This window comes from Rhinolophus sinicus, unplaced genomic scaffold (genome assembly GCF_036562045.2).
Source record: "Rhinolophus sinicus isolate RSC01 unplaced genomic scaffold, ASM3656204v1 Contig6, whole genome shotgun sequence".
NCBI classification, from domain to species: Eukaryota; Metazoa; Chordata; class Mammalia; order Chiroptera; family Rhinolophidae; genus Rhinolophus; species Rhinolophus sinicus.
Window position 1 is genome coordinate 35,911 of NW_027423805.1, and position 24,130 is coordinate 60,040.

General features: G+C 39.2%; 1 protein-coding gene across 1 annotated transcript; it reads left to right on the plus strand.

The window, feature by feature from the left end:
• The first annotated feature begins 1,005 nt into the window (after positions 1–1,005).
• Positions 1,006–20,874, plus strand: LOC141569851 (RNA-binding motif protein, X chromosome-like). Its single transcript, XM_074324374.1, has 8 exons — positions 1,006–1,158; positions 8,254–8,367; positions 8,821–8,927; positions 12,253–12,427; positions 17,622–17,736; positions 18,813–18,938; positions 19,034–19,122; positions 19,659–20,874. Exons 1-8 carry the CDS (start codon positions 1,131–1,133, stop codon positions 19,946–19,948), a joined length of 1,044 nt encoding a protein of 347 aa, XP_074180475.1. The 5' UTR covers positions 1,006–1,130; the 3' UTR covers positions 19,949–20,874.
• Positions 20,875–24,130: the final 3,256 nt, after the last annotated feature.

Genomic DNA, 24,130 nt, shown 5'->3' on the forward strand with positions numbered 1-24,130 from the left:
TGCTGACCGGGAGGCAGTACATCTCATCATGCATATTCTACCAAATGATGATCATGGTTTTAGAGTGTGTCGCTCTGTCCTCATGCCGAGTCTTCATGTTTCCGACTTATGCAGTGACAGCCCGACAGTAGGCATGTTTGTGAGCATTCCTAGAATATTTCTATGGAAACAAGGCACGGGTACCTCCATGATCCATGTGAGCAGGAATTTGCAAAGATGTAACCACAGAGAGTTTAAGATTATATTAGGGCTCCTGAGTGGGTTTGGTCTCAAAGTAGGGAGGTTCTTATTTCCAAAAGCTCTGCTCCCTAGAGCTCTCAGAAAAACCAAGGAGGGAGAACATGGGGGACGGAGAGCCAGAAGAAGTGCAAGGGAGGCAATGAAGGCAGTAAGAGGAAGAGAGAAAGAATGAAGCAGAGACAGAGGAAGGGGACAGAGAGAGGGAAGGCAACATATGGACAGAAACACAGAATGAGCCTTTTAATGTTGTGCTTTTTTCATCTTTAGCCCAGGAGCTCAACTTGGCGAAAATTACGGCTATCGTCACCTACAGCAAGAGATGCCGCCAGGGTCTGCAGCTTATGCTGCAATATCCCCTCTCAGGGATATTCTGTGCTGGCCATGACGTCAACCACGGTCTGTTTCAGGAGAACTGGATGTGTCTCAGTGTGACCAGTGACACTGGTCATATATCACAGTACTACTTGGTAGTGTGAAACTCTGGTTACTGCGAAGCGTTCCAGTAGGTAGTGCAGCTATCCCGGAGATACCAAATGCCCCGTCCAGAAGGCTTCCTGGTGGAGGGTTTGGCGGAACGGGAGCTGCACGTTAAGAGGCGAGTTCTGGTCGCCTGGGCCAGGGGTGGTTTGCGGACGCAGCGGCTCACACTTCTCCCACCGATTGGTGGAGAGTCAGACGCGTGACTGGGCGTGGCTCGCCCATCAGTCCATCCGGGTTTCTGGCACGCTGCGGTGGGAACTTGGCGCATGCGCCCAGAACTTAGTGGTGCGGCGGCGGCAGCACGCGGGGCTCTGTGAGACGCGGCGAGGCGCGCCGGGTCTGCTTTGTGGGCCGCGCCGCGCTTCCAGCCCCTGTTCTCTCGGAGCAGCGCAAGTTCGGTATCGTAGCACATGGCGAGTGCGGCCTGTTCCCGGGAAGGTAAGGAGATCCGCACGTGCTGTGGTGCTTTACTTATGCGAGGGGGCCTTCATGAGGAAGCGGCCTGCTGGCCTTCCAGTGCGGTGGGCGCCTGGGGACCCTGCAGGCCGCAGCAGCCGGGGCAGGGGCGGCGGCCAGGTCCTCAGGGTTGTGGTGCTGCCAGGAGGAGCGGCCCTGGCGGCACGGCCGGAGGTGATACTGTGTGGAGGACATCAGGCGCGTGGACAGTGTGGTGGTAGAAGACAAGGTAGTGACACAGGACGTAGTGAAGGATGAAACAGAGGTGGGGGTTAGGAGGTGGGGGAATGGAGGTGGGGAAGACTAGGCACAAGCTGCGGTCCCCGAGGAAGAGGAGCAGGCCTGGGTACTGTGCGGGAGGACATACCCCGGAACCCCTTCGGGCAGGACGTCGGTGTGCGGGGACCTGGGTCCCACCCACTTGGAGGCGCTGGAGGCCCTTCACTTGCAGCCCGAGCCTGTGAATAAGGAAGCCATTCTGTGCCAGGGTTAGTCGGGGTGTTTACAACGTGTGTGAGTGTGTGTGTGTGTGTGTGTGAGTGTGTGTGTGTGTACGTGTTGTGTGTTGTTATCGGCAATTACAAACACGTATGGAAAAGGGAGACTCTTGTGTATGGTCACAAGTCACGTAGAGTTTTATTTGCATCTTTTGTTCAGTTTTAAGAAACCTCATGTCACTTTCTTGGTCAACATGTAATGAATCAAGCCTCTGTAACTGGGGACCATGTTGCCAAAGATTATGTTCATGTTATCAACAGAAAGGAGTCATTATTTACAGTGTTTCTTTCTTTAAGGAATAAACCAGTGAGGGAAACTTTAGCAATGCCTTGTTAGCTACTGGGTTACAAATGCCTCTGAAGTGCAGTAACTATTATTGAAGAAAGTGATAGTGTGGTTTTCTGTTTAAACACACAAGATGACTTGGGCTTTTCCACCCAAGGCATGAGGGGCTCATGAGGTTTATGGGAAGCCCTGTTTTTGTTGAAGTGGATAATACAGGGACAGTGTGTGGGCTCACAATGGTCATTAGGTGATGCAGACTTGTGAAGCCTGCCTGTCTCCCACTTCACTGCCAGACCTCGGTCTGCACATAACAGTACAGCCTGGACTCACTGGCTCCTGCGAAGTCAAAAGTAGAATTTAGATTCAAGTCACCGTCTCTGATTCTTAATCCTAGGTTCTGCAAGTGGTCAGTATGATAAGGTATTTTCAGCAGAGGAGGATTCAAACAGGTACATCAGGAAACCAACATTATTATCAAGTAGATTCTTATCACAGGTAGTAATAGAAATAAAAGCATGATAATTACAATATAGAGAGGTAATTTAAAAAGGAAGATAAAGCAGGTTTTACATATTGTTGATTCTGTGGAAGATGAATATAAAATTCCTAATTGTTTTGGAAAGCACCAAGGTGGTGTTTTAGTGTGGGTAGAGAAAAATAGGTAATGTCAGATAAGCTAGAGATCAGTAACATACTATTTTGGGGGGGAGTTTTTTCTGCATTTAAAGAACAATTGTTCCTTGCCTAGCAAAACTTAAGATTCTTATATTTGCAATTGATGCATGGTGTTGCCTACATTTATGTATATGGAGGAAGTTGTAGTTTCTATCATTTATTATAGAAATTATAGTAAAGCAGCCACTCACCACATTTGGGTCAGATCCTTTGGCCTCAGTCATGAAGCAGACCTGCCTGTTTCTGGGCAGAGGTATACACAGCATGAAAGTCTCATCAACTGCATCTGTAATATTTCTGGATTCTCATCTGTCTCTCCTACCAAAAAAGATAGAAAATAAAAATCCCAAGGGGCCCTGAGGTTGAGACCATGATCGATACCATCTATTTTGTCTAACTTTCAATGCCAGTAAGTTTCATTTATTTTCTTAGCAGCATGACTGGCATCTTACTTCACAAATTTATCTATTTTAGTATTTCCTCACTTTTACAATACTGCTCTTCATAATAAACAAGCCCAGTTCCACTATTCAATAAAAATTTCATTTGAGGTCCAGCTTCACTTTTTTTCCTAGATAAGTATAAATAAAACAAAACAAACCCCCTTCCTTTGTTCAAAAGTTAGCAGAAAGTAGGGGCAAATTATTTCTGCCTTACTCGTGAAACTTCACTATAAACAGAAAGATCTCTCTTGTAATATTTTTCATCTCTAAAATCCTATGAAAAGCATTATCTCACGAAACAAAAACAAGTCTCAGCTTACAGATTTGACTTATATAAAATTTTAGGATTAGTAATGCAGAAAACTACGATGACAGTTTTTCCTTGAGCTGTAATATAAAACGCATGGGCCCTTCCTCTCACTAATTTTAAAACCACTGCCCTCACAAGCAAAGTAACTACTGACCTTGATTAAATATTTGTGGCCCAGAGAGCCAACCTACTGAGCTATTCGAGTTCCTCAGATGTCCCAACAGTGCCCAGAGCTGAATAGGAGTCTGCAGTTCTTGAAAGAGCAGCAATGCTGGGTCATTTCTTACTGTTCCAGTCCCTAACCAGAATCTCCCATGTAGTAGAATAGTAGATACCTTGACAAGTCCCAGAGGAGCCCCAGGATGCATCAGCCCCAATATAACAGCAGTGTGTTCAGCATTCCAATGTGTGCAGTTGCAGAATGATTAGAGTAGATCTAATAGGAAATATGAACCATTAAGGGGCACCACATTAATCTTTTCAATGTGTTTTTGTAGCCATGATGCACAAAGTTCCTTTTTCACATCCACATCAATCAGAAATCCATGACTGAAGTCAGAGAGCCCAAACAATTTTTACAGAGGAGTTAAACTGACTGAGCTACCAATATCCGGACACACTAAGGGAACTGTCTTGCTTAGCCTCAATTACAGATGAATTACAGAGCTGCGGGATAAGAGAGATGGTTCAGGCATGATATTCAATGGATTGGTCCAAAGAGATTTCAGCAGTGTAATTTGGAGATACTGGAATTAGTGTATTACAACAGCAACATGCAAGCTGAGGTATTGCTGACCCAGTGGGCAGGAGTGAGGACCCAAGAGATGCTAACAATGGAGCCACTGTAAATTTGATTCCCACAACTGAAGATCGTAGCCTGCAAAGGCATTGCATAGCACAGAGAAATCTGATCTGCCAAAGCTAAGGAATAAAACAAACAAACAAACAAACAAAAACAGTAAAAGTAAATTCAGCAGTACTGTCATCTTTGATCCATCTTTCTGCTCAGGTTTACTGAGATATAATTGACCTATAACATTATTTCAGGTTAAGGTGTACAGAATGATAATTTGATAAACATAGATAATGCAAATTAACTACCCTAATGATGATAGGGAATAAATACATCCTTTATGTCACATACTTAGCATTTGTGTGTGTGTTGCACACATCTAAGATCTACTCACTTAGCAACTTTCAAGTATACAGTAGAGTATTTTTATTATGCTCATGCTGTATATAAGTACCCCAAAATTATACAATTTAGACTGAATGTTTGTACCCTTTGATCACAATCACTCTTTCCCAGCACCACCCCATCCCCTGACCTTTAGCCCATCTAAAATTTTTTTATCCCTCCTAGTTCTGCTAAACATGTCAATATTAAGTATAAGATTCCCTTGTAAACATAAGCTGCAATATTTTATTCATGTTATTTCTCTGCAAAGGATGTCCCTCTCTTCTTTCTAGTTCATCGTTTCTTTTTATTTTGCACTTTTTTTTAATTAAAATTCATTGGTGTGACAATTTTTAGGAGAGTTACATAGGATGCAGATGTACAATTCTGCAATACATCATCTATATATCACACTGTGTTCACCATTTCTTTATGGTTAAGTTTAGGCCCCGTTTAATTACAATATTGGGTACTATTTTAGTACTGTCGCATGGCTGTCCTTGTAGAGGTATGAGCTAGTTAGGATTTATTAATGTAGTGGTCAGTGAAATAATAAATACGATTCAAAAATGTTGGAAACATTTTATAATTTAGCTGGAGTGAGCTTACTAACTTCATAAAATTTTAGTGCAGGGATGATGAACTACTAAGCAGCAGTTAGAGAAGAGTAACAAAGATGTAAAGTGCAGCATAGAGACTACGTTGCAAACACTATGTATAGTGCCAGGTGAGTACAAGATGATTAATGGGATCAGGGCCTAAATTATATCAATATCTAACCACTATGCTGAACACTTGATACTAAAATAAAATAATACTGAATGTCAACTGCTATTGGAAAATCAAGTAAATAACTTAAAAAACAAAAACAGAAAATAATGAGGATGGGTAAAATTGTGGAGAAATTGGAACTCTTGTGCCCCTGTGAGAAGGTAAAAAGTGACAGCCGCTGTGGTGAATAGTATGGAAGTGTTGCAAAAATTATAACTACAACTACCCTAAGATCCATCAGTTCCACTTCTGGTATATGCCCAAAAGAATTGAGAGCAGGGTCATAAAGAGATAATTCTAACCCTATATTCATAGCAGCTTTATTCACAATAGCTAAAATGGGGGAGCAGTCAAAGTATTCATTGACCAATGAATGGATAAACAAATGTGCCATGTACATACAGTGGAATATTATTCAGCATTAAAAATGAATGAAATTCTGCAATATGCTACAAAATGCTTAAACCCTGAGGACAGTAGGCCAGTTCCCAAAAGACAAATACTATCTGATTGTTCTTTTATGAAGTACTTCGTCAACATCATTAAGACGGAGACTGTAATGGTAGTCGTCGGTGTTGGCGGCAGGGTATTATGGAGAGTTATTGTTAATAAGCATAAGGTTTCAGTTTTATAAGATGGAAGCAGATAAGGGGCTGGATTGTTGGACAACAATGTGAATGCATTTAAAACCACTGAAATGTACATGTAAAAGAGTTAAGATGATGTAAATGTATCTTATGTGTATTGTGGCCACGATGAAAAAGGGGAAAAGAAGATATACAATTTCCGAAGACCTAACATATAGGCATTGTGACTTTGGTTAACAATGCTGTATTCTATAGTATATGGTGATGGAAGGAGAACTGACTCTGGGCAGTGAACACACAATGTGATACATAGATGATGTAATACACAGTTGTACACTTGAAACCAATAATATTTTACTAGTCATTGTCACCCCAATACATTTTATTCAGTTGGAGCGATTTTTGGGAATTTGCGATTTTAACTTTTGAAACCTCAGTGACTTTTGCATCAACCTAATAATTACAAAAGAAAATCTTCTAAGAGGTGAGAACTTAAGCAGTCTCTACTTTTTAATTAAGTTTAAAAGGTTTACTGGGATGACAATGGCTAGTGAAATATTACTTATTAGCCACTACTATTACACTCTCTGTCTTGATGATGTTGACTAAGTACTTCCTAAAAGTAGAACCAGATAGTATTTGTCGTTTTGGGGATTGGCGTATTTGTCCTCTGTGCTTTAAGTTTATTGGGGTGACAATGGTTAGTAAAATACATGGGTTTCAGATGTACAGTTCTGTAATACATCATCTATATATCTATATGTCTCTGTGTGTTCACCACCCGGAGTCAGTGCTCCTTCTGACTCCATGTATCTGATCCCTTTTACCTTCATCTATCACAGCACTCCTCCTTCCCCTCTGGTAATCACTAAACTATTGTCTGTGTCTATGGGCTTTTGTTTCTTTTTTGTTTTTTCTTTTTCCTTTGTGATTTTCAGTTTTATATACCACATATCAGTGAAACGACATGGTTCTTGACTTTTTTCTTAGCCTCCTTACATTGGTTAAGCTTTTACTCTCCACCATCCATGTAGCTGGAGGTTAGACAGGGAAATGGTGAGATAGGTCCTTAGGAAGACAATAGGAAAAAATGTAAGTTATTCATAATTTTAAAGAAAATATATAAATTTATACCTGAGGAGAAAGCATGCATAGATATATCATGTACTCTGAATAGGTAGGCTGCGGGGACTCTGACTCTCCTTTTATCTCAGGTTTTTTCAGTGTCTTCAGATTGAAGTAAATGATGTGCATATATCTGTTTATGTATGTGCCTATCCTGTCTGTGAGTGTTGGTACAGGTCTGTTTCCTGATAAGTACCTTTATTTTTTCTTCCCCAAACACTGCCTTTCAGGGGCAGAAATGGGAAGCCAGTGAAGTTCCCAGATTTTGTGCATGTGTGGGGTTGGCGTGGGAGAGGAAAATGCACCAGTGTTGGGTGTCAGAGGGAAGAGGTGTAGAGAACCCTACACTGGACGAAGAAGCTCAGTTTTCGTGAACTTGGAAAATGGTCATTTTTGCTCTTTAATTTGGTTTATCTCAATCATCTTGTGGTGGGTAATCGCAAAGTACTTGTCAGAGAAATACTTGTTGAGGCACCAGTTTGTTTCAACGTGTTTTTAGCGTTATCTTTCCCTGTGAATGCAGTGCTGATTGGAAAATATAGGCAACATGTGAAATCAGTATGATTAAAAGCCAGCATTTTTGAGTCATCAAGTGACAAAGTGCTGATGTGCTTGGAGGAAGCATCCAATTTTAGCATTCAATGTAATTATGTCACTTTAACAAATATTTACTAAAGCCTGTGGACATAATCTCAGTTTAAATTTGCCTCACTATTCCTTTCTTGCTTTTATGATTTAGTATTTTAAGAGCCCTTGGAAAGAGAAATTACGTTAAATATTTAGAAGAGTGATACATAACCAAAGATAAAGGGAATTGTGGGGAGAATGAAAATACGTTTAAAGTATTTCATATACATTTTATGGAATGTACGTTTTAACTGTTTGCTGTGCGGGATCCAGAAACATTGTGGGGTTTTGTTTTGTTTTGTTTTAATAAATGAAGGCCTGCATTCTACAGCTCAAAAGAATCATACTAACCTTCCATTCTAATTTTTACACGTAAATTTCGATCAGATATCTGTAGAAAACAATGGAATGTTAGTCTGTCAGGCCTGGGCTCATTTTGTTCATAAGTTAACAGTTTTAAATAATTTCAAAGAAGTTAGGTCAAGTTTCAAACATGTTGTGTCATAAAATTTCATCTTGGCTTGTAATTTATATTTACATATATACATATATACATATGTTTTTTAAAACTATTTACAGGAACAGCGCTGGAGAAAGATCAACTTGGGAAGCTATTTATAAGAGGCCACAATATCCAGACCGATGAAAAGGCTCTTGAAGCAGCATTTGGGAAATTTGGTCCCATGATGGAAGGTAACTCTAGAACCAACATGTACATCTACTCAAAGTAAATGTACACTAAATACATAGTACTGATAGCACAATGTTTTCTGTTCCTGAAGCTTATATAAGCTCTTTTTTGTATGTTTCTGTTTCATATTTGGAAACTATTCATTACAGTGAATTCAAGTTCCACTAATGTATGTTACTATTGTGACTGAGAAACAAGCAATATAGTAAGTATATTGTAGAGGCAGGGGTAAGATAGGCTCCCTGTAGGATTTTCAGAATACTAATAATGATGTAAGATGTAAGGTTTATTTTTTTTAATACCTTGCCAAAGGTTTTTTCTATGCTGTATTCACGAAATCAAATTAAATTAAAGGGAGTCTTGTAAGAAATTGTAAGAGGGATGGACAATTTTGAGAATATGAAAAGTTGAACTTTATGTAACATGTTAAATTGAAAAGTTTACGCATATTACAGTTGTCTTGCTGAAGCATCGGGGAACAGACAATTCCAGAGGTTTTGCTTTTATTACATTTGAGAGCCCTGGAGATGCTAAGGCTGCTGCCAAGGCTATGAATGGAAAGGTAAACATCTTTTAATAATATTCTAGCTCTGTGCTTCAATTAATAGTATTTCTATATCCTTATTATCCTTCTCATTTTTTAAGGTAGCGTAATGCCATAGAAGCCAAAATTATGTATCTATCACTCTCCTTTTGTGTCCCAAATATACTGGACAGTGTTTGGCAAAGAGACTGAAATGAACATTAGCTCTAGAAATATACTATAATTTTATATTTGCATTTCAGTGTAAGTGTAAGTAGGCATTCAGCCTTCAAAGAACATGAATATTTAGAAGAAACCACAAACATAGTTGCAGCAGAAATAAGGTTTGTGTTTATAAAAAGCTTGTGCAATTCATGGAAATACTTCGGCAGCATAAAAGCCTACAAAGACAATTAGGACAAAATTACTTCCCGTTGTTTGGGGAAGAACCTTGGAAAAATGCCCATTGGTGCAGGATCTTTACCTTCAAATATATGTTTGGTTCGTGAAGAAAAAAAAAGAGCAAGTCGATGAATGCTGGCATCATAATAAGTAACTGACCTTCCGGTCCCCATGATTTCTCTTCCCTCCTTAACATGTTTTCATCCTCCTGTAACCAGAATGACTTTTGTAAAATACATATATCATAATTTATTTTACAGTAGATAGAGGTGAAGGGTTTGTTTTGACCCAATCTTTCATGTGCTAATGAATAATAATAGTCTTTTTATCCTCCTTGATCTTACTATGTAGTGATTATGTGTCTTGTATAGCTTTTGAACTCTTCATTGATTCTATTAAATAAAAATTCCTTACCATGGCACTGAGAGTCACTCCATGCTATCTTGTTTTTGGCTGTATTTTTTTCAAACTTATCCCAATATGTCTCAGGGTTACTTTATTTGCCAACTATCACCAGTATTTCATACTGTTGTTTTAAACCTTTTTTGGGGATCAAGACTGACTCTTTACTGTGTCAACCTCACAAATAAAAACAGTCTCCTTAAAATGCTGAGGTTGCACATTTGCTACATTTAAAAAAGTCTCTTCCCCATATTATACTGCAAATAATACTATTTTATATCCAATATAACATATATTAAGTTGTTCCTTGTTAAATCACATTTAGCACTTTTTAAGTTCTTGCATAGTGTGGAATACGTATGTTAACTGTTTTTTTGTTGTTGTTGTTCACCTTGGTTTTTAGTACATTTCAGGCACTCAGGATATATTGACCCTTTATACTTTATGTTCATATTTCATAGGTTTTGTAGTACCGGAAAGTTGGATTTGGTTCATGATTTTGTGTTAGGTACAGTAGAGATAGATTCATTTGGCTCGAGGAGAATAATTGATGGTGATTCTTAGTTATCCTCGTTTTTAATCAGGAGAACATGTAGTTTGAGTAGACATTCTCCCTACATTTCTTACCTCAACATTTTGTTTTCTATTTAATGTGTGCCAGGCGGAGGTGTAGAAACTGAATAATGCTTGTGAATAAGACAAAGGGCCTGTTTTACCCAGGCCTTGTCTTCTAGGTAAATGACAACATGTATATACAAGTAAAAGTAAATACAATTTATTTATCATTGACAATGTTAAAATGAGGCGGTAGGGGATTTAGTTAGAGCTTGTAGAGAGATTGGGTAGTGTTTTTATTCATAAAGATCAAGAGATGTTAGCTGAATCTTGACTGTTGGGAAGGAATCAGCCATACTTGAATAACTTGTACCTGAAACCTCAAATGAGGCCCTACGGTGAGACCAGGCTGTTATGACTGTTGGTATTGGTTAGAGCTCATATGTACCCGAAGTTGGTGGAATGCAATATTTAAGATTGCTTTACAAAAAGTATGACAGAAAAATTGAAGTGTTTTTTTCATTTCTAAAAAAAATATATTGCATTGACAATTGTTAGTAGAATTACAGAGATTTCAGGTGTACAATTCTGTATTACATCATCTATAAATCCCATTGTGTGTTCACCACCCAGAGTCAGTTCTCCTTCCATCACCATATATTTGATCCCACTTACCATCTTCTCCCACCCCCCAGCCCCCTTACAATCTGGTAACCACCAAACTTGTCTATGTCTATGAGTTTTTGCTTCTCATTTGTTTGTCTTGTTCTTTTGTTGTTTTTGTTTTATGTACCACATATGAGTGAAATCATATGGTTCTCTGCTTTTTCTGTCTGACATATTTCGCTTAGCATTATACTCTCAAGATCCAACCATGTTGTCACAAATGTTCCTATATCATCTTTTCTTATCGCTGAATAGTACTCCATTGTGTATATATACCAAAACTTCTTTATCCATTCATCTATCGAAGGATATTCTGGTTGTTTCCATGTCTTGGCCATTGTAAACAAAGCTGCAATGAACATTGGAACACACGTGTCTTTATGTATAAATGTTTTCAGATTTTTTGGGATAGATACACAGGAGAGGGATTGTATATAGAGCAATTTTTATGATCAACATTGTTTTGACCTCTGTTTTACAAACATTGTTTTGACCTCTGTTAAAGACAAACTGAACGTAACATGTAGATATTGGTATATTACAGGAATGTGCACTTGAAACAATTTTGCCAAGCAATGTCACCCGAATAAATTTAATTTTAAAAAAGATAAACTGTTGTGAATTTATTAGGAGATTAAAAATGTAAGCATTTATGAGAAATCAGAGTAGAAGTACTATGTTTAATCACAATTTTTATTGAAGGAAATATTTATTAAAGTAAAACTTTTGAATAAAACAATTCAGTATGGCAAAAAATGTGAGAGATTCCAGAAGGGTCCCATTTAAAGAGAGAACAATGAAGAAAATTATTAGAAATACCTAAATACAGAGCTGTGATAGAATGGGGCATTTTATTTTATTTTTTAATGACAGATACTAAAAATAATACGGAATGTTAACAACATAATTGTTTTGAATGAATAACTGAACAATTTATTTTCTGAAATGATACTCATTTTAAATACCCTTGATATGCTAACCCATTTAAAGAAATGGTGTAAGTACAAAGATGATGTGAGTTGAACATTACAGAAAGAAAATGTATATATCTGCTCTTATTGTGTGAGGGGTATCAATCTTGTTTAAGTACTAGAGGACATTTAATGTAATTTTTACAACCTTTGCATGCACTTTGGTACTGGAATTAATTGTCTCACATATTTAGCATGGTGAAGGACCCAAACTTTTCAGAAGAAAATACTTGTTCTTTTGAATAAAGCAAACATAACATTGATCTCGAACTTGATTTTAGTTGGCGGCAATAAGTAGGTTTGTCAAAAAATGTTCGTTTAAGTTAAAATTGACATAATGTTATTAATATCATACATCATGTTTTTAGTTTTTGGATGGTAAAGCGATTAAAGTGGAGGAAAACAACAAACCATCTTTTGCACGTGATGGTAGACGGAGGCCACCACTTCCTTCAAGAAACAGAGACAGTCCGAGAACTCTGAGATCTGGAAGAAGAGGAAGTGGAGAAGAGAGAGGGAGTCCTTCACATGGAGTTCACATGGGTAATGTTTTAAAATATAAGGACGCAATCATAGGATTGAAAACAGTATCTTTGAACATATGGAGGTATCTCAAACTTTGTATATATCCTTTGTATGCACCATAAACTGTAAGATATGTTAGATGAGGAATTAAATTTGACAATCTAAATGATTTCTAAGGGGAAATAATTATTATACTTGTAAAAATGTTTGAAATAGTTAATGTGGAAAACCATCTGAATCACATTGCAGCAAAATGACATAAATTTCAAACTAAATTGACCCTGTTTGACCATTGTTACTAGTTGCTCTGTATTAAAACTTCAACAGTTTTAATACAGAACTCATATTTCTATTGATCCTATGTTGAAATTTTCCACTTGGGGCCACAGACTTCAAATGCATTGAATTTGGTAACTCATACATAATAAAGTATCACAGTACGTCTATTTTTTCTTGTATTCTAAAGATTACCTCATTGCATAATATAACTTTAGGGACTCTTGAAAACTACACAATAGAAATAAAGATCATATTCAGTACCCATAATTCAGGGTTAAAAGCTTCCTATTTTAGGATTGACTAAAAATATTTGTTTTCTATTAATACACATGCAAACAAATCTCTGTCACTGATAGGGTTTTCTCCCTGGGTCTGTTGTAATGCACTTTGCCTTTCAGGAAATATCTACAACTTGATTTAGATTCTTAGAGGCATCTCTGGGTCAGGAAAAGACTAAAAACCCATGCCTGAAAACATGTGTGCCCCTTTCTTGGTTGTGGATGTTGGAAGATAATGAGTTATTGAAAGAGATGTTTATGAACTGTTGTCAGGGAAGTCTTTCTTTTAAACAGAATGGCAGGAAGGCACTTTTCATTTCATAATATTCGTGTATCAGAGAAACCTGTTTTATTTTATGTGTTAACCAGTCTTACTAAATCAAACAATTATCTTTGTTTTTGACAATTAGATGTGTGATATTTTTTTTGGAAATTTTCCCAACACTGCAATTGCTGGCTTTGCCCCATTTTAAGATAGTTGTATTTTGTTTTGTTCACCATGACCTTGAGAAAAATTTACCAATACAGAATCTGTATTGTGCCATAAATACAGATACTCATTTTTTTTTTCTTACTGAGGAATTGGCATACACATATACTTTGAGTATACCCAAGATTTTTCTGTTAGAAAGGTGAAAGTTGAGTTTTCATTAATCCAGTATGAATTTCTTACATACCATTCAACTTCGCAGAGCATTTTCTTTTCATTGATAATTAGGAGTATTTTGCAAGTGAATGTAACAACTGAACTTTAACTTCATCTTTAGATAATTCTTTATTGCTGATGCATATTTTGGTTTATAGTATTTTAAATTATGCCTGTGATGTTACATTTTCATCCTATAGGGAAAAACACCATTTTCGTCCTATGTGTAAAAAGTGTACTTTTACATTTAATTTCTCCAGATTTCTTGACCCCACCAGTTCTTCCCGAAATCTGTTTCTTACACCAATATAAAATGCTTCTAGAGTGTTTTTTTTCCCTAGGTTTTTCCAAATGGACTTTTACAGTGAATCTGTGAATTATACTTATGTCATATAAAGAGACAATTTTTTATTAGTTTAGAGTAATATGAGTGTCTGAGACCACAAAACTGTTTAGTGAATGAAGTGTTACAAAGAATTACCAAAATCTGACCATTTAAAGAATGCTGAGTCTACTTAACTAGAAAATACTATTTTTAAACCCAGATGATGGTGGATATATTCTTTTTTTTAAAATTTAATTTTATTAAATTTATTGGGGTGACAGTTGTTAGTAAAATTACATAGATTTCAGGTGTACAATTCTGTACTACATCATCTATAAATCCCACTGTGTGTTCATCACCCAGAGTCAGTTCTCCTTCCATCACCATATATTCGATCCCACTTACCCTCATCTCCCATCCCCACCCTCTACCCCCCTTACCCTCTGGCAACCACCAAACCATTGTCTGTGTCTATGAGTTTCTGTTTCTCATTTGTTTGTCTTGTTCTTTTGTTGCTTTTGGTTTATATACCACATATCAGTGAAATCACGTGGTTCTCTGCTTTTTCTGTCTGACTTATTTCGCTCAGCATTACACTCTCAAGATCCATCCATGTTGTCACAAATATTCCTATATCATCTTTTCTTACCGTTGAATAGTATTCCATAGTATATATATACCACAACTTCTTCATCCATTCATCTATCGAAGGACGTATTGGTTGTTTCCATGTCTTGGCCACCGTAAACAAAGCTGTGATGAACATTGGAGCACACGTGTCTTTATCTCTAAATGTTTTCAGATTTTTGGGGTAGATACCCAGGAGAGGGATTGCTGGGTCATATGGCAATTCTATTCGTAATTCTTTGAGGAACCTCCACACTGCCTTCCATAACGGCTGCACCAGTCTGCATTCCCACCAACAGTGTATGAGGGTTCCTTTTTCTCCACAGCCTCTCCAACATTTGTTACTATTTGTCTTGTTGATGATCGCCATTCTGACTGGGGTGAGGTGATATCTCATTGTGGTTTTGATTTTCAATTCTCTGATGATTAGTTATGTAGAGCATGTTTTCATATGTCTATTTGCCATTTGTATGTCCTCTTTGGAGAAATGTCTCTTCAAGTCCTCTGCCCATTTTTCAATTGGGTTGTTTGTTTTTTTGTTGTTGAGTTGCATGAGTTCCTTGTATATTCTGGATACTAGCCCCTTATCGGAGGCACTGTTTGCAAAAATCTTCTCCCATTCAGTTGGTGGCCTCTTTATTTTGTCAATGGTTTCTTGTGGGGCCTCTGGTCCCTGCTCATTCTCTGTGACTGGGTACCTTGCTACCCCTAAACCAGACAAACTGGAAGGAGCTAGCCTCCTGCGGTAGCATGAACTCCCGGAGAGACGTGGATCACACTTTCCCAGACTTCTCCTTGGGGTTTTGCCAGAATGGCTGTTCTTGACGTAACTGTTCCCACAGTTTCAACAAGACCACCTTGGGTTTTCAGTCTACTTTTTCCTTGATCATCCTCCGCTGCTAACTGATCTTTTCACATGTGCCTGTGCATCACCCTCTGGGGCCATCTGGTTTGCCCTCCCTTATTTGTATTTTGGACTTCTTGTCTTAACTTCGAAGACCTTGTGCCCTAACTTCCCCTGCTGCCATCCCTCCACATCTCCCAGGGTGGCCACCGTGGTTGTCACTTCGTGAATTTGCCGCCCCACATAGGGTTCAAGGACAGCAACCAAGAACCCAAAGACATTTGTAGGAGCAGTATCCAAAATCAAATCTCTCACGTTCATCATAAAATGCTCTTCATCTGGCCCATGTGTGTTAGAGTCAAACATAGCATGTCTCATACCCATTTCACCAATGCTTTGCGCAAGTTTAGTATATGATTGCCATTTCTTCATAGTCTGAGGCAGCTATCCTACATTTCCCCCGACTGTGTGCACCACAGCAGTGAAACAGTCCATTAAGGAGTGGTTGCTCTGGCCTTGAACTAGCCTGAATTTGCAGCCATTGCCTTAGAGATGGGTTCAACATCACGGAGGCTAGCTTTTCCATTTCACCCAGGGAACAGAGAATGCTGTCTGCCTCCTCATCCCACAAGCACATGTGCCAAGCCTCAAGTGGCTCACTGGGGCATTACAACCGCTGCTTCACCAACTCTCACAACTCCGTGGGTGTATAAGGAGGGTAATTTGTGAACTCAGTCAGGGCTGTGTTGCCAGCATCAATGCCACCGGGCCCCAAAGGTTGTTCCTGTTTTACCTCTTGTTGTACAGTGGGCCGAATGCAGGGGTGTGGGACATCGTCAGCCTCCCCAGCATCCTCTGTCGGGAACTCCAGGATGGTGTCTACTTCAGACCCCCCCACTGCAGAATTCCTCCTCAAGCTGATGGACTCAGGCCTCCAGCAGCTTCTTCTGAGACTATAGGTCCCACAGTCTGGCCACTTCAGCAAGCATTTCCTCTTCAATGCATTTCTGCACAGCACATTGAGGCACATCCAGCCCACACGGCTGGCAGCACTGCTGGCTTTTTCAAGCAACTGCTCAGTTAAAACCTGCAAGGCTTTTTCTGTGCTGGCCTGAGAACCATCCACATCTTCCCACCCCTCCAAGGAGACCTTAGACTAACTGTTGAACATCAGCTCCTCACAGTAGCGGCCACCGGGTACAACAAACTGTGTGCAGACAGATGTTCTGTCCAGGGGTGTAGAGATCTCTTACCTAATCTAGATCCTGCTCTCTTCGCTAGGTGTCCTGGTGGGTTGAGTCTCAGGAGTAATGTGTGTGCCCCTCGGGGAGCGGGAAGAAGATAAGTGGAGCCGAAGGCAAAGTAGACTTATTTTATTTAGGTTTAGGGGGAACACTCAGCCCCTTCACTGGGTACAGCCAGCACCCTCTTCATGCCTCAGCCACCAAACTCGTGAAACAGACAAATTTGTACCATACAGAGACAAAGATGGCGTACAGCAAAGATGCTCACATAAGAGTATATCTTTCAAATGGACGGTACCTGCTCTTTGTTCCTTCGTGTTGGACCAGCAGGTCCCTGGGTCAGGGGTCATTGCATGCCATGTCTCAGACCAGCACATTGCTGGGGGAGAGCCAGCCGCTGGTCAGGGAGAGAGCCTGACCAAGGCTGTTTTCCCTTTACTTGGGTTAATATTGTGGTCTCTCAGGAGAAAATGGTACAGTGGTAATCGTACCAGATTTGGGTATTGAAAAGACCAATTAGTTGTAATGGGACCATTATAAGAAGTAGTACATTAAGTAGTAAGAGTGAAGGCAAGACAGAGACTTTTAAATTATTGAGGCAAGAGATGGATGAAGTAAGACAATGACAAATAGAGAAGGAGAAAAGCTTACAGATAATAGATTTTAGAAGACATATGTAAGCATTGAATATGTGAAAGTAGTTGTCAAAATATTTGTCTCAGATATTTAAGGTTTTACTTATTGAAGGTAATGTAAAGATTATGTAAATGTATACAGGGGAGGGGCGACGTCAGAGGATAAAACCATTATTCAAGAATAACATTTTAAAGCACAGACAAAATGAGCATAAATGGAATCTTAGACTAATTGTTGAACATCATTTTGGAAAGAGGAAAGAACACGATGTTTTTAGTATTTCTTCTTTGAAACATTACACTCAGTTCTGAGATAGTCATTTTTAAATTGCAGGACCAGTATCGTGTGGGAGAAAAAAATACAGACGTCCTCCACGCCGAGAGCCAGGCTCTTCCAGGAGAAAATACTGTATGACACCAAGGGATGGTGGTTATTCTATTAAAGATAGGTAAAGGACAATGAAATATATGAACCATTATATCATAGTTGATATGTTTTGTTCAGATGAAATTCATCTACCATAAAATTCAACATTTTAAGAGTGAATTATTCAGTAACAGTTTTGCAATTACCACCTCTATCTGGTTTCATTACCCCCAAGTAAAATGATCTGACATTTAAGCAATCACTCCCATTTTATTCCCGTCCCAGACACTAGCAAACATTTATATGTGTTCAGTCTATATCAATATTCCTATTCTGGATGAATCATACTATTGGAATCAAACAATATGTGACCTTTTTTATGTGGCTTTTTTCATTAGCATGAATGTTTTTGAGGATCATCAGTGTTGTAGCATGAATCAGTGCATCACATCCTGAAGACTGATTAAATAAATAGTCCATTGTAGGTGTCATTAATTAACCAAGTTTGTTCATCCATTTGTGTTTGAGTTATTTCCACCAGACTACTGTTGTAAATACTCATGTACAAGTATTTGGGTATAGAATACCCAAGTATTCTACTATTTGGGTATATACTTAGGGAGTGGCATTCCTGGGTCATATCGTAATTCTGTTTACTTTTTTAAGGAACCACCCATCTTTCCAACAGCACCTGCACCATTTGACATCTCCATCATCAGTGTATGCAGGATGCCAATTTTTGTACATCTTCATTAACACTAGATACTTTCCTTTTTTTGTTTTCTTTATTTATTTAATTAAACTTTATTGGGGTGACAATGATTAGTAAAATTTCATAGATTTCAAGTAAACAATTCTGCAATATATCATTTACATACCACACTGGGTTTCACTACCCAGAGTGAAAAGAATTTCCATTTAAAAACACTATATAGCCAACTTATGAGTAAAATGGTGTCCTATGTTGGTTTTGATTTGCATTTCTCTAATGACTGATTGTGTTGAGCATGTTTTCACGTGCCCGTTTGCCTGATGTAGACAAGTGTATTCAGGTCCTTTGTTCTTTTAAAATACTTTGTCTTTTCATTGTCAGAGCTTTTAATATTTTCTGCTGCATATCAGAAGGTGCATTTTAAAATATTTGCTACTTTGTTTCAGTTATCCAAGTAGAGATAATCCCAGTTCCAGCGACTACAAGGATTATGCTGTAAAGACACAACCTAGAGGCTACCGTGATTATAGCCATTCACGTCCTCAGGATGAACTTTCCTCTAGCAGACATAGGTTCTCTGAATTTTTCTCCTTCTTATCAAATTCCATTTTCAATTTGGACATTGGTTCATACTCTGTTGTTTTGTTTTGTTTTTTTCTTAATTTAGTGAACGTGATGGCTGTGGTGGGGTTCGTTATACAGATTATTCTGAACATACACGGAGAGGCTCTTACAGAGATTCATGTGGGAGTTATGGTAAGAGTTCAGTTTTGACTTGTAAATCATATAGTTGGACTTAACAGGCCAGTGTTGTTTATTTTACTTCTAATTCCACAAAGGGAAATCACTACTATGGACTTTTGATGATTTTGAAGGTTTTGGAATCATTATCTAAATACCTCTTTTAAACTAATAGAATGCTTTTAAGGGTAAATTGGTAGTCTCATCTATTTTTTCCTCATGAAATACAACTTATTTTAACATTTTAAAGTAACGAGTGTTTCACAGTATGAAGCAAAGGAACAATATTAAAGTCAGAATCTCAGCCTATTTGCAGAAACTGTGAATTGGTCATTTATTTTAAAGAAATGACTTAGGCTACAGATATTACTCTTACACATTATTTTAAATGAACTTGAGATTCTTTGACTACTGCAACGTCATTGTTACCTTCGGAGCACAGGAAAATGAACCACATTTTCCAGATATTTAGTTAGCACTTTATAGTGTCATGGTACCAGAATATTTTGTAATGCAGTTTACGTTTTGTTCTTTGATCATCGACTTTACAGGAAACTCTCGGGGAATACCACCAGCACGAGGGCCCCGTCTGACTTATGATGGAAGTGGTCATTATGATGAGTATAACACACGAGAAGGATATGGTGGATGGCATGAAAAATACTCAAGCAGCCGAACTCATACATCTCTAAGTGGTCATGATAGTGGTGGCAGACAGGAACGATGGTTTTCACCATCTATGGATAGGGTGTACTCCATTCCTCATGAATCATATAGTAGCTCAAGTTACAGGGTTTCAAGAGGAGTTTGTGGGGGAAGCCGATCTGAAAATTCAGGCTGAAACAGATACTAAAAAATACTGTTATGTACTCAATTTTCTGTGAGAAGATAAAATTTAAATGCCATGTTTCTGTTAGTTGAGTACTACAAAAGAAAAAAAAAAGTGTTGTTTTGGGTAGATGTGTGTATTAATGTTCCATCCATGAATTTTTGGATAAGATGAAAAAGTGGAATTTCTCAAAGTAATTTCATAATTGTTCATTTTAATTGAGATATGAAACTTTAACAGTTTAAATTTCATGTCTCTTTTGTTACAATTTTCAGTCAAATTTCCACAAAATACTATTTTATGTCTGATTTTACTCCTGACTAAAACAACCATAAAAACCATGCAGAGGTGACTTGCTCTGTTTCTCTAAAATTTCTCTTTATATCTTTGAACATAAAAAGGCGTACAAAATTAAGCAGTCTGTTTGTTACATTCGCACCAAGAAACTGTGCCTGTTTGCCAGCTTGAAGGGCTAAACACATCATATATTCCTCTTTGAAAAACTAAATGTATAAAAGAAAAGGTTTGAACATTCTCCAAAAAGTTTGCGAAACAATTTTTGCCTCATAAGTGAAAATTTTTGTGTGTTTATATCCCTTAATGGAATGGTATACATGAAGAGAAAAATCACACATACGGAATGATACAAAGGTTTTAAGGAATATAAAATAATGCATCCACTTGCATCCATTCTACAGCAACAGATGGCCCAAGTGTGAATAATGGTAAGGTAATCAATTTTCTCCACTGAAAGAAAACTGATCCAGTTAGTCTGATGACCACCCTTTACGTAAGAAATTAATAGTGAATATCAACTCTAGTGGAAAAGTAAAACTGAGCCAGTTAACTTTCCTGAGCTTTGTGGCTTAATGAAATAAAAGTAAGTGTGCTTAAGTGTGTGTGTGTGTGTGTGTGTGTAGGTATGTATACGTATATATGTATGTATGTACTAGGGGATCAAGAAAATGTATACACATGACTTGTGTTCATTTTTTATTATTGGTATATATTGAGTATTACAAATTTAATACAGGTTTTCCTTATAACGTATACAATTTTTGGCACTCTATGTATTTGTGTGTGTGTGTGTGTGTGTGTGTGTGTGTGCATGCCTATGTAAATATATAGGCGTATGTAAACACATACCTACACATATTTACAAATATATGTAAATTGTGGAAAGAAAGCATTGTATTTAAGGAAGCACTCATTAACTTTACCTTGGAATATTGAAAATCAGTGTAAATCCAAAGGTTTAATACTGTATGCTCTAACAAGTATAGAATGATCTGCCAGTCTTAATCCTAAGTAAATGTAGGCAAAGATCATTAATAAGAATACTTAGAAAAACTCATGTATTCGTGGAAGTTTGAGTTTATAAAGTTTTATTAAGTCCGTCAAATTGGGTTTGCAAATTAGCACATATCTTTGAGGATTCTTAAAAGTATTCCTTTAAAGGAACAGTGAAAGTGAAGTTTACATTGTGGTATATTAAGCAGGTAAAAACGTTGCAATAAAAAAAAAGTTAAAATCTTCCATATGAGACTGAAGCATCAAATGGATATCATAAAGTTCTTTATCCACTCATCCGTGGACGGGCATATGGGTTGCTACCACACCTTGATATTGTAAGGGAACACACGAACATGCACTGTCGGTGGAATTGCAAACTGATGCAGCCAATATGGAACAAAGTTTGGAGTTTTCTTAGAAAATGGAAAAGAGAATTACCTAATAACTCAGCAATACCACTTCTAGGTATAAATCTGAAGAAGTCAAAATGACTAATTAAAAAGATATGTGTGCATCACAACACTATTTGCAATACCCAAGTGGAAGCACAGCAAAGGCCAATAGATAAATGTTAGTTAAAGCTCCTGCCATGTATCACACATGCACAGGACTGCCAAGCGTCCCTGGTTACTGGATCATCTGTCGCTGCTTGCTTCCTGACAATCCCTAGTCTGCACTTTACTTGTGTGTGCCAGTGCAGGAAAGGCACTGCTTAGGTCTGTGGATGATCTCTCCTGTGTCCACGTTGTATGAGGAGTGTGTTGGTCCCTAAGAGCTGTATCCACACACAGCTCCTCAAGAAACCTGTGTGCAGAAGGGGCTTCCTGGTTGTGTTTGGAGCTCTGCCAGACTCACAGCTTGAAAAGTCTGTATAGGTTTGTGGGGAAGCAGGCTGTGTGGAAGCATCAGCCCACCACATCCACTATGACCCGCTGGTCACCACCTCCTGTTCATCAACAAAACCTGAACCATGTCCTCTACAAGGGCTTCTCCTTCCTGCTCCGCCTCCACACTGATGATGTGTGGCCTCTGCCACCCTCGAACCTGCTGAGGCAGGCAGGGTCTCCAGGAGTCCCACTGGCCGGGAGACCCTCGGCTCGAGCCCCTGTCCCTTCAAGGCAAAATCCCAGAGTTAAATCACCTGAGGATGCCAGATCACTGGACCTGCCTGGTCCTTGCCTCACTCGCCATGGGGAGTGAGAACAGCAGCAGAGAAGATGCAGAAGGCAGTAGCACGTGTGTCACGTTGAAGGGACATTTGTCACCAGCAATCCTAGGACCCTAGAACTGGGCTTCTAGGTTAGACTGCCGGTCTCTGATAGGAAGGGCGCATGCAGAAGGTGGTCGCCCACCTTGCACTGAATCTGCTGGGATGCCAGAGCCCAGCTCAGTCTGCTGACACCGTCTCCACCAATCCGAAAGAGGGCCTGGCCCTTCCTGTCTAAGTGCCACATAGCCACCTTGCCCTATCCCACCAGCTTCTTGGCCAGGCTTCTTCCTCAACCCCCCTCCAACCACCCTTCCCAATGCACAGTCCCACCCACCAAAATGACCAGTCTACAGAAACTCCACTGAAGCTGGCATCTTGGTGTTTTCCTGGACATGGGTGCCACCTTCTTGGACTCTGGGCGCTAGGCAGGGCTTACTACTACCAAATCACAGTCTTGTTACACTTGTAACAGCTGATCACAGGGAGCTCTCAGAAAATAGCCCAGGGTATAGGACCTGGTAAGCGCAGTATATCGCTGGAATGTGCTTATCTGTAAACCCAACTGCAGACACTGCCGCGGACACTACACATCGGGAGCTATGACCTTCTTATTTGCATAGTTGACCTGTACTCACGAGATATAAGCCCTTCATTGAACAGCTCATTATGTCCGACTGTTTCTCTCTCGCTCTCTCCCCCACCCACTATCCCTCCCTCCCTCCCAGCCTAACTGCCTACCTCCTTCTCTCTTCCACTGTCTCTCCTTTTAACCTCTTTCTATCCTTATGTCCTTCTCTTTTGATTCGCTGTCTTTATGTCTCTCACTCCCCCATGTTCTCAGTGTTGGGTTTTCTGTGAGGTCCAGCAAGGTAGAGGTTTTGCAAAAAAAGTACATAATAGAGTGTCTTGGGCAACCACCACTCAATTGTCCCAAAAGAATCTGTCTCTGTGTGGTTACACCTTTGTAATTCCTTCCATCGTGGATCATGTTAGAATACCTGCCTGCCTTTCACCGACAGATTCTAGGAACATTGACAGATGTCCCTCCAACTTGGCCTTGTCACTGCACAAGACTTAAAGACTCAGGAGGACGGGAGACAGACAGGTTCTCCTCCTTGTCTTGGTGAACACAGAGACCATTGCTTGGTAGAGCACCAGGGATGAGCTCTCCTGCTCCTTGGTCAGCAGCTCAGGCAGATGTAAACCTTCCCTGTGGCGGTGACAGGAGATCGACTTGTCCCACGACACGATTTCTAGGGCAAGTGGTTCCTGCTGTTGGGCAGCGTAGATGACAGAATGCTTCCCATCTGACCCCATCCTTCCAGCCAATTTGCCGTGACACAGAGCAAGGCCAAGGATGGCATTCTCATAAGGCTGAGCTGCCAAAGTTTTGATGGAAGAAAGTACTGTTGTACTCTCCTGGAGCACAAGTCAGTCACCCTAACATTACCTCAAGGTGTTTTTCTCATATATTGGTTACCTCGAGAAATATTTCTCATTTGCTTGACAAGAGCATAAAGAAATGTGGTTGATTTGGGGTTTCTTTCTCCTGCATATGCTGTTTTGGACCATTTGGTCTACTGTGTCTATGGCATCGGTCTGTCGACACAGGTGTTTCTCTTTTTCCATCCCAAGGGGTGCAAAGACACTCATTCAGTGTGTTTGCCTTCAAATGGCACTGCATTAGGGAC